Here is a 12,855-nt window from a genome sequence, read left to right as displayed (position 1 = left end):
TCACACCATAAAATTCACAAGAATATTAACGAATGAAAGTGGTGATTTACATGGAATTCGAAAATCGATAACAATTGGCCAATCAGGTTTACCATCAGAATATTGAGCAACAATCACTCTGTACTTTTTTTTCAATTGAACAGGTATTGTTATGGAACGTTTGGAAGATCTTGGTTGAATTTCTGTTTGCAGTGGTTGATCGACTAAACCATGAAATATTATGACACTATGTGCTGTCTTATCAGTTATTTTGACAGTTTTCCATTTAATCATAACATGTTGTGATCCTTTCTTCCTGAATTTTATATCGTAAAATATCTGTTTGGCTTTAAGTAAAACGTTAAACGAGTTGATTTAGATACGAATGCAAATAAAATTATGATCATGTGAAGTACAATTAGCGTCATACGAAAAATGAAGAGACGTTGCATGAAAAATATCGCAACAATTTCAAATAAGCATCTTGTAGGATAACTAACATGTTGTCTAGTGAATTTGAAAATTACTAGCTTATTTCTTTACTGACAAGATTGCAGTAGATATCTATTTCATCTGATATTAGTAAATGTGCCTACGTAAAAGTGCACAGTGCCTTGGTTAAATAGGAAAACCATACACTAAATATATCATTCGTACATCTTCTCCTTATTCTTTACCTATTCCATTATTCCTCCAATTCTGTTGTTATTTTAATGCCTCTCCGATTTACTTCCTGTTCTCCCTAATTCGTTCAACTGTTGCCAGATATTGCACTTCCGATTGCGGCCACCTACTACTTATATCTGTCAGAACAAGTAGCATATATTACAAATGTATTTTACACAAATACGGTGTAACCTAAATTATGGTTATGACTGAAACTACTCTACGTTATCCGATATTGTAAACGGAAATTGTAAAAACCGTTGTTCAAATGCATAAACATAATTCAAGTTGTGATGAATTACTTGGACCTAGAATGTTCTGTGAAACGATAAGTGATTGAAGAATGTGAACATCAAGTGTCATATAGTGTCCCGTTCTATGAACAGAACGTCGTTGTGATTTATAAAATGAAAGACGAATTTGAATTCAAGTGATTTCTGTTATCGATTTTACTAGTGTTATATCTGAAAAAGGACACTTATGGTTGAGAGCTTTATTTCTGGATATATCGAAGGACAAGTCTAATTACACATTTGCTGAAATTCAAAATTCCATGAGTGTTAAGATATGTCTTGTCTGTGTGGAGAAATACATCGATTCAACCAAGGATCAAAAACATTGAAAATTACTGAATTTTAACTCTGGGAAACCATAGCTAAGAGAAAAATCAGTCACACTCATGATCGTTTGGTGCTAGTTACGTTGCTACGCTATTCGCGAGAACAGCTAAACTCAAACCGTTTTGAGACAGATATATGATTACAAAGACATTGAAACTTGATCGTATTCAGAATATAACAAATAGTTGAAAATAACATACTCTCCATTCAACTAGATGTCACTCAATAAATAAACATATACATTTCAATAGAATGGTGAAATGAACATAAATCAACTTACTCGGTGATTTGATTTTGACAAGAGTGGGTATTCCGAAGTAGCCTAGTTTGTGTTTAGCTGATTCTGGTAATTGTGGATCATATGCTGACAAGATGAATTCGGATTTATTTTCTTTGCTGATCGCCATTCGAGTTGAACTTGCTCTTTCTAACAACAACATTTCCAAGTTCCCAGTTTTTCTGAGTCGAAAGATGATGGTGTTCAACGTTTTATTGCAATTGTTGTTTTTCATATCCCACTTTAGTTCGGTGCTTGTTGGTGAGACTACACGATATCGTATATTTTCGAACATCTGAGGAACTTTGGGTAGAGAGAGTGAGACAAACAAAAGATTATTGTGTTATTACACATTCTTAAGATGGTCGTTTTTGGAATTGAAGCTTCCACTTATGACAACCGACAGTCACCTTTGAGCAAATCTAAACATTACCTTCAGCAATATTCAATTGTGAGGTCTATTCTCCGATTAATCTTAGTGCTTCATAGAGTTTCATTTTTCAAGGAACATAGTATTTATAACTGGTTATACTTCATTTCGTGAATAGTCAAATGTTTCAGACCAACTGGGGAACAGAATTTAAAAACGTTTCCTTTCTTCGAAATTGTTAAGCATTGTGTACTAGAACATCATTCAGGATGAAAGTCACAACCTTGTGTCTCTTTATTATGTGGTGTGTCATTTACATAATGATTTGAAAATCTCTAGTTTGTGTGAATAATTCAATGCAAAGTAATCAATCTTTTTACTTCAGGACTGGGTGACATATAGTTTAAAGTATTTTACAGATATCTCACAGCGTAACAGTTATGTTATTTGTAATATGTCCCAGTATACGAACTGTGCGATTATTCGAGTCATGTTAAAAGATTTATCAAATAATAACTGTCAGTACTGTTACGAAAAATAGATCACGAATTTATGAATAGTAGAAAACATCATCACTTACTATAATCTAAAATATATTGGCTGTAAGATAGTGCATGGTAATCATCTTGAACAACGTAATCGAATTCATAAGTGAGGCATTGGTCAGTAGTATTAACAGTGAGAGTATGTTCTTTAGGATCCAAGAGATAATAGCTTTCGTCCTTATTAATCTTCTGAGTTAAGTAAAATGATGATCGCGAGTAAAATCTCTGATTCGTCCATTGAAGGATTATTTCTCCATCAGTGATTTGTTTACCATGTAAATTTATGTAACGACAGAAGCATTTGACTGTGATGTAAAATAAAATAATTCATTATTGCGAAAGTTTTGAACAAACGAGTTATATTCACAAGAATGTTTATTTCATATTTACGTTGGTGAGTCTATACGAATTCCGAAAGTGGTATAACTGAAATATGTGCTACACAAGCTCATTATCGACGGCTTTCATGTCAAACATCACCATTTTTCAATGAATTATCATTGTAAAAGCTTGTACCAGATTGCCAGGCGAAACGTTGGATTTACTAAAAATTCATTCGCTGAGATTTTACAAATATATATTATTCCTATTTAATGTCTTACATCAACTCGGCGCTCAAATACTGTGAAACTATTCGCTCTAATTTAGACGAGAGTTCTTATATAAAATAATTCATTATTGCGAAAGTTTTGAACAAACGAGTTATATCCACAAGAATGTTTATTTCATATTTACGTTGGTGAGTCTATACGAATTCCGAAAGTGGTATAACTGAAATATGTGCTACACAAGCTCATTATCGACGGCTTTCATGTCAAACATCACCATTTTCCCCACCTCAATAATCTTATTTCGAAAGTAGGATTTTAACTGAGTAAGACATATCTTATTTTTAGTGTTTACCCGTAGAATCGTAATTACGCTTAATCAAATTGATCTACATTAGTCAAAATTTCACCAAAACTAGTCGTGTTATTCATTCTACAGTAAAAATGTTTACTCTGTAAACTCACATTCATAAACAGTGACAAATAAAACCAGAAAACGCAATGCTGATGACATTTTTTGATTATAACAAATGTCGACATTCAAAATCTATTTATATACAGACTTAAAATAATTTCATTAATTATAACGGCCAGTTATCAGGTTATTCGACAGAATCACATTTACTTATCAAATTACCAATGACATCGATTTATTTAACACTTGATCTGACAGGCCCAAGTTAACACAATCTACGGATATTTTAGTGATTGTCTTAATTATCAACAGAATTATTCTTGTTTGCAAACACAATCTACCTATGTTTGCATCTAGCTTCTTTTTTTTAGTAACGATGTATTCCCGAATTCTAACATTCAAACAATTCAAATATTGTCCAACTCAGTTATTGTTAGGTCTGATGAAATTTGATGTAGAGTTTGAGGTGTAACTTAATCAATTAATATGGAAAAATTGAGTCAAACAGATACATGGATACAGAACATTTTTCCGAAAAATTCTAATCAGGAACTGTCTTTGCACATACGAATTAACAATCCACAATAACGATTAATTTTTAAGGCATTTAAATCGTTTATAATAATAATATATGAATTTAGAATACTTCAAATATTTTACGTCAGTTAGTTTTTGAAATTTTATTTTGCTGTCCATCATGTTACTCATTTTGCCTATTCAGTCAGCTTTGTTGAGAAGAGGAATCCTGTTATATCCTGGTGAAGACATAAGTAACTCCCAGGACCTATTTTTGGACGATTATTCTATATATATTCTTATTGTATAACTATTCAGTAACTTGATTATGTATATCTATATTCATCTTTTTATAAGCTTCATTTTGACTTATGGATTATTATTTTACGAATTACTGTTCCTAAATTATACACAGTTTATTGATTACTGTCTCCCACGTTCACAGCCACACTTGGCTTGATCTTGTACAAATATTATTTTCTATTTTATGCTGTGATGTGGTCTGCTTGTCTGGTATATAAACAAAGTATGCTTGAAATAAACTGTTCGCATAACAGCAGCTGCTATTGGTGTTCTGGACTCAAGTGGACGGGTTATGAGGACAAGGGGCGAATAAGGACGCTAGATTACTCATACTGGTCGAACGTCCTTGATTGTCACAGCGTTAAGGTCGGAGAAGTCGTATTTCTGTTGGCGGATAATTCACGCCAGTCACGTCCTTGTTTAATTTGTAAGGTCATAACAAATTAGCGACGACCTTGAGCAAATCATAACAAATCCCAAATCTTTTATTAGGGTTCGTGATCAATGAATTTCCATCTTTCAGGAGCACGTTTATGGCTTTCTGGTGACTGTTTGTGAGTGCTTCTTGAGTAATATTTGTTAATCTTCTACTTATATTCTGAATTTGAATCTCATAACTTCACTTAACGTACAAAAATTTTCAAACTAATATTTCATTTGCGTCATATATATATATATATAAGTTACGCGTCTTTTTCTGAAGTGGCCATGTACATTTCCACTGCTTATATTTTATCAAAATTTGTGCATTTGAGCAGTCTAACCTCCATTGTCTTAAATATTTTGTCATTTCATGCACCACTTGACTTTTCACCTAACATCTGTTGTGATCGACAACTACATTATTATTCCGCTCAACCTACGTTATGTAATTTAACTGCTATCATTAGTAAACATACAACCTGGGTCAAGTATACACTGAGTATCTACACTTACTTGACCACCGGGCAATGATCATTGTCATGTGTATCATGTCCTTCTTAGTGCAAATCGAATTCTATCGACCAAGTTGCAATGTAGCAACTAGTCTAGGTGACTCGACATCGCGTGCACTATGTTAAAATAAGATGGTGGTTGAAAGTAGTCAATAGGGTACAATAACCCTAGGTTTCGTTATATTTGACACTCTTTAGCAGGGTGTACCTGTGACCTTGAGGGAACTGATGATCCCATTTTACCTCAGAATAGTGCATATAATGTAGAGTCTTTTAGAATGTGGAGATAGGTTTAATAAACCTATTTTGTAAATAGTTTTTGATAGCTTTTACATTTATTTTGTTGATTTTCACAATCTGTACATTTATCACTAAACGACTGTACTTGTTGTTTGAGTGTATGACCTTGAACACTTCCTTCCTTCCTTTTTGAATTCCACATAGCACGACATTGTTAACTGCTTATAAATAAATACACTCTTATACACACGCCTCTCGTTCTATCATGCTTGTGGATATGATAACAGAACTATTAATTCACTATCATCAATATTTATAGACCGTTGTAACATTCCCATTGTATTCTACGTTTGGCTAATTTACTGGAGCCATATCAACCTCATCGGGATTATTAATTATCTATAATTGTGGATTCTGGTACCAAACTCAACAGAACATGCACCAGCCAGCGGATTTAAGTAACGTCTCTTAACTTATATTTGTATTAATAACTTATAAGTTGATTATTATTACATTAACTTTTGGACGTAATAACTTGATTGCTATTTTTGAGTTAATATACTTTTTGGTCTACCACAAGACTAGTGGCCATATTGCAATTTGGGTTACAGAATTCAGTCTGTACTAGTAAGGACTTGACACCCATGAAATTGATCACTACCCAGTGATCAATCAATTGTAAATACATCTCAGTCCTACAAAAAGTCAGTCGCGGCTCGGATGGCTCATTGGTAACGTCTCTGACTGTGAAGACGCGTGACACGAGATTGAATTGGGTAAATTTTTCTGATGAATCCTCTTCCTCCTGAAAAAAACGTTGTTTTTAGTAAAATATAAAGCAGAATGAAAAAGTGTAGCACCAATACTTCCAGTAACATTAACCACGACCCATTTAAAAATCTATCCATCATAATTATCTTCAGATGTGATTGGCTTCCTTGATGGTGGAGAAGACTTGTAGTACTAAATCCATCATATTCAAAAATGTATCGCGAAATACGAGTTGCGATAAACCTAACCTTCCATTTAATATGCATAAACTAATACAAACTATAATTATTGATGTTAGAGATTTTCCGTTTTTGGCCATTTTAGTTTAAACTGAGGAGGCAGAGATTAAGTGTTTCTTCCGTTAATCACGTCCAACTTAACTTACAATGAATCTTCAGTTAGATGAAAGAAGGATAACCCTATTTTTATGGTTAGTACAATGTGTGAATGTGTTTCCTGTACGAAACGTCAAATCTAATTACTGGAAAATAAGTGATTTCAGAAACTTTTATGATAGTATATAAACATTTCATGGTATTCTGACATTGAAAGCTGAACTAACTTTCAGTTATTCAAGAAGTTATTCGAATTGTAAAAGTATTGTATACACATTACAGTGCAAATATAGTAATAGCTGCCAGTAATTTTGATCAAAGGACTAGGATAACCATCATCACTTACTGAAGTTTAAACTATAATGGCTATAAGATATCATCTTGTTTCTGGAATTGTATGGTCAGACTAATAAAACATACGTTCATCGGTAGTATTAACAGTGAGGTTATTATGTTTGGCAGTCGCATGATAGTAAAACTCTTCTGTATCATTAATCTTTTCATATGTAAAAGAGTGTTTTCGAATAGAATCTTTGGTTTTTTTCCAACTCAACATGACACAGTTTTCATTGGATTGTTCGCACTGTAAATTTATGTATCGGCCAAATCATGTAACTATATGGAATACACAAACAATAAGATAAAATATTGTTATCATTCAAGTTTTAGATTATTGACCGAATATTTTTTTACTTTCACTATATTCTAGTGGTTATATAATATATGTTCCGTCATTTGTACAACTTGAAAAACTAAACACAGATTATTATTTGTATAGCTGTTTTGAACCAAATGTTTTCATGTATAATAACCAACATTTTAAAATTCATTTAACTAATCTACTCACAACAGTCACTTGATTCAAGAGCTAAGATACTTAGAATTGGTAAAACATTAAATGTTTGAAGGTGTTTAACATAACTGTGGTATTTGTACTAAATGATGATTCCTTTTTACTGGATTGTGCCCCGATTACGAACTCAAAATATAATACGTTCATTTGTGCTCATCTTGTTCCACGTGCCCTAAATAACACTTCTAATTATCATACTAACCCGATGTTTTGAACTATAGTCTATATTCTCAAAAAGCTCTGTCTTCAACATCAACTATTCATTTCTTTTGATTTTCGACCAGGAGGACTTTTTTCTTTATAAAAGTTGTTATTAAATAACTGCGCTTTTTCGGATCGTTTGATTTCTGAAGTAGAAATACGTATATATATGGTTGTGGAGTTTGCATGAAATGATAAGTTCCTTACACATAATTATACGCTTTATTTATTTATTCAAACTCAATAGATTAATGTGTGCTTACGATTAAATAAACATAACTCCAAACTTGGAATTTGTCTGTCATGTGGTAGGTTGCACTAGTGGAAATCATCCCCGTTTTGTGACGTCTCAAATATGCTATATGCCCTACTATTGTATATTCTATTGTATGCGTTAATGAAATTTGTAAATAGGATTTATTCATTGACTCTAGCATTTAATTGTATAGTACAAACACACAGTATTTTGCCATTCAGATTGTTAATAAATGGATGGAATCTACCAGAATGTTTAGTTCACCTTTGTAGTGACGAGACTATACACGCTTCTTATTTGAAATCACCGGGATATATTGTGATAACGGTCCTTCTCCTTTTTACACGAATGGGACGTTAATTTACCTTAGACACTAGATTCCCTCCCAGTATCTAATCTACAGGACTTCAACACAACTCAGATCAAGAATACGTGATTAGCCTGATTAGAACGTAAATATATTTCCACACCAAAACCCGACACAATCCAACAACAAATGGACAATCAATCAATAATAATAGATAATAAGAATAGGGAAATATATAACTCATTTGACACCTGTCAGACTATCTACATGTCTGACTTAGCAGACAACCAATCATTATCATTCTCGCCAACACATTATATATGCCTTACTTGTTCGTCCATTTACCAGTTACATATGCCATGGTATCTACGATTTGTTAGACCTGAGGAATTTTACGTTATGAGATGCATTCCATTCTATTAATTATTCTAAGAGCTTAAAGTGATTTGGATTTCATCAACTGAATTTATAAATTTTAAGTAAACAGAAATCATTTCAAATTCTGATGTGACTTTATTTTTATAATGGTTAGTATCTGATTAAATTAATCCATTGAGAAATAATGCCAACTTTTTTTTACAGTACTGATACGTCAAACAGCGCTTATGAAGAAATAGATAGTTAATGTATTTAGAGTTATAACATTTTACCTAAGGTATGTATTCAACAGGACAGATTCAGCTTAAGAATGTTACCTAACATTTTATCAGATTTATGTAACTTGAAAGGAAAAAATAACAATCAATAAAGGTGAAACGGTCAAGTGATGTTGATAATATTAAATATTATTTGAAAGAAACATATACAGTATACAATAATGTTTGAAGTTTCATATCAACAGTATTTCGATATAAAACTTTAAAGTAGATCTGATGAGACACGATATAAGCGAATGAAGATTACAAGTTTATGACTCATTCACTTATACAAGAATCACTTTGAGTAATCTTTTCAGACAAAGCACACTCCCTGAAGATGATTTTATCATTTTAACAACAATCCAATAACATGTACTGAATCCCATACTGCATAACTAAACAATCACACATGAAGTTTTCACGTCAAATCGAAAAATTAACTTCTCATATTTTCGGAATATCTAAATTACCACTCATCTGTAGGTGAAATTCCATTCTTCAACTTACTTACGCCTGTTACCCCTCGTCGAGGAGCATAGGCCGCTCACTCCAATCTTCAAGTCTATTCATATATTAGGCGGTCAAAGTCAAAGATAAAAACTTGTGAATGCATGATTTCTTATCTTTAGAAAGTCTTATGTCTGATATGTGTTATGTTGGTTTGTAGTGACAATTAGTTTGTACACTGTTGTACGAGTAATTGGAACTACGAAATACAATACTTTTATGTGTGCTCACTGCTTTCTCTGTGACTTGAGTGCTGACCCATCAATGACTACTGGAGTACGTTTCGGACTGTCCTAGAATTTACTAATATACCGAATTCAATCCTACTGCTCCCACTTATGACAGTATATGAATTCTGTGTATAATTAATGTTCGAACGACGTAACTTCTGAATGTCCTCCCTAGATTTGCGGCTTTTCAAAATAAGATAAAAAAGCATCTAGCAATAAAAAGCGAAATAGTTTGGCATTCTGAGTTGAGTATATGTAGACTACTATTCATTTGATAAATCAAAATATGATCATGATTCATTACATGATTCAATGCAATAGGTATGCATCTTCTCTCACAATCTACCTACGAGGTATCAATGCTTCTGAATGGTATAAAAATTCTTCATAATTATGTATCGAAATACACAAGGCCAACCTTTAGCAGTAAGAAATTAAACTACAAGAAACAAATAACTTTCAACTGTTAATCTTATTCCATGATTTTGAAATAATTATTATTTATCAGAATTGGATTTTTTGGAGATTGTAGTAATCTAATAGTTGAATTCATGAGTTGATTTAAGCTAGACCATCTTTGGATGCCGGCTCAGTAGTCTAGAATTTAAATGTTCGCGGCCGGGATCGTGGATACGTTATGCTGGAGAGTCTCACACTATGACGAGATGGCCGTCCAATGCTTCCAGGTTTTAGTGGTGATCTATCTTGAATCAACTCATGAATTCAACTATTAGATTAATATTCAGACTTACATTCATAATTAGTAGCAAGTAAAACAACTACAAATGTTGTTATTAACATTTATAAAAAGTAAGTAATACTAACATTAAATTCTCTATTTAGGTAGTTTAATGAATATATAATAATTAGTTAATTTATCAATCGATAAACCATAGACATTCCTTTCAATATTTTGATAAAAGCATAACAATAACACCGCTTTCTTATTCGTTTAAATCTCAAATTCATAGTTTAACATACCTAACAGCTATTTTTATGATTCACTATTCAATATATCCTACTACTTTGTTTGCGGGCACAGACCATTTGCACCAATAATAATTAATATGTTTAATCACATTCTAAAGCAAACTACATGTGGGATCTAGTAACCCGCAGATGAACTTTAGGCTATTCCCTAGGCTGTCGTGCACAGTGTCTTAACGTTGCTTAATTCAGAACAAGTAAGCTATTTGACTTAAAAAACTTCATCCGTTTCTAATATATATTTAACTAGAGTCATATTGGCTAATTCTTTAAATCCCCATATTGTCTACATTTAACTCAACAACTACAGGCCGTGTATGCAAGTGTTTTCATGTGGGTGAATTTTTTACACATAAAAGGAAATACAATTGAGATCAAATACCGAACCGTTGAGTGAGTAATAATTCTGTTCTATTCAGAGTGGCTGTCTTGCTTCATGGACAAAGATTTACGAGATAACATCTTGAGAAGATTACAGGTATTTAAGCTAAACGCATGGTAGCAAAAATCAAAGTATATTGTCCGAACGCAGAAAACGATCAAACAAAACCAATAATTTTTTATACATAGTCGAAATTATGAGTCCATTGAAGTTAGAGCACCATGGAAAACCTGGAAGCATTGGACGACCGTTTCGTCCTATTGCGGGCTCCTCAGCAGTGCGCATCCACGATCCACGATAAGATTAATTTTGCGACATTTGTGAAAATCGTGGTGAGTTTACACAAGATTATAATCACTTGAAACAAGATCTAAAAACATTTAGTGATAAGTTCGTAATTGTTTGAAATTAGTAATTGGTCAAATATGTTACGCAAGAACCAACCAGGATTTGAAAAGTTTACAAATGTCTAGAAAACCAAGTGAGTGAAAGAAACTGATGAACTAGGGGAAAATTTTCGTGTGCATAGAATTAGTTTAACCGGGACCGAATGACGAGATTAACACTAATAATATAATAATAATTGTTATAGTAACAAAGAATAAAAATTTTTCAACGTGCTGATAAGTTGATTCCCGTCTCTTCCTGGATATATAAATCGTGTTTGAGTTTCCTTGTTATTGCTGCATCGGCAAATCGGGTAGACACTGTTTATTGCATGATAACAATTTTGATGGATTTGTAGTGACCGGCCAGTCTCGATAAGAACACGATTGGAATAATAGAAACAATTATTATTATTGTAACCAATTGTACCAGAGATTGTTTTACTGTATTTGTTTAACTGTATCCGTTTCACTTCTTGTTCGATATACCGCCTGGTTTGGTTCGAGCTTGCTCACGCACTGCTTGTTCGCTTGTACTCTTTGGCACGTCTCGGTATTATTTCGATACCACGAGATCACCAATAAATATACTTGATCTGGACTAGTAAAGCCTTCTGGTTTACGGGCTATCAAGGGAACCAAGTCATATTTGTACGCGTAATCGAATAGTAGTGGTGATCATAGTCCGTCCTCGACTCGACATCTACTGCAACTGGTGAGCCCGACGTGATACGACATCCATTACAAATATATCAAGTTTTCTGGAAAATCTCTTGAACTAGCTCGGTTGACAGAGAGTCACAGCAACTGACTACTCTTATGGAGTAGGTGTGTCTGCAGTCTTTTCTGCTATGTTATGGTTCTAGTTTCCGAGTGATACCCACAGGGTTTGTGTTGGGACTGAATTCAAGTAGATATTTATCAGGATATTCAAAAGTGTTTGGGATGTCATCAGTAAGTCACCCTTAGGACTCCCATATTCTAATGGGTAAAGTTTCATTGATTTGAGGTGCCCTTCATAAGGCTTGAATTTGAGTCATCGAACTGATTTCTCTGCTCGCCGTTGAACTGGTCCCGAAATAACCCTATCCTCCTGAAGTTTTAATGGATCACCTAGCTGAAGGCGCTCGGTAACGCATCCGCATCAAATAATGACTGTGTACGCCGTGTCACTCAGTCCTTCCAACTACTGGCTAGCCTAGATCAAACTTTCCTTCGACATACTGACACCCGACGAAGTATATCCTCGAACTCCTTCGTTCCCGACTTATGATTTGACTGAGTCGGTTCTTCGATTATAAAGGTGTTGCGTGTAGAGGTGTTGTCAAACTCTTTTTATATATTTCCTTTATCATAATCTTTCTATTGCTTCATTAACCATCATGGTACGATTTACTATTCTTGGTTTATTACCAATCTATTATTTACGGTCTCCTCTACACTCAGCCACTTTTTAGCCTGACCGTGTATGATTGTTAAATTTTTTTTGTAATGTAATACAGCTTGGTATGGTTATATCTAATCTAAATCTACCTGAGTTATAATAAAGACCATGGATAAGTGGCCATAGGACTTGCGTTCCTTCCCT

The 12,855-nt window shown here is 33.4% G+C and overlaps 1 protein-coding gene across 1 annotated transcript; it reads right to left on the bottom strand.

The window, feature by feature from the left end:
- Positions 1-7,076, bottom strand: Smp_158570 (hypothetical protein; the record flags this gene model as incomplete). Its single annotated transcript, XM_018794847.1, has 4 exons — positions 1-326; positions 1,546-1,845; positions 2,493-2,762; positions 6,941-7,076. The coding sequence occupies 4 exons, from the start codon at positions 7,074-7,076 to the stop codon at positions 1-3; spliced, it is 1,032 nt and encodes a 343-aa protein (XP_018649218.1).
- Between the last annotated feature and the right edge of the window lie 5,779 nt (positions 7,077-12,855).

The sequence above is a fragment of the Schistosoma mansoni genome, chromosome 1 (genome assembly GCF_000237925.1).
Source record: "Schistosoma mansoni strain Puerto Rico chromosome 1, complete genome".
Classification (NCBI taxonomy): Eukaryota; Metazoa; Platyhelminthes; class Trematoda; order Strigeidida; family Schistosomatidae; genus Schistosoma; species Schistosoma mansoni.
Note: the sequence above shows the minus strand (reverse complement) of the source record. Positions and strands in the feature narration are given on the sequence as shown.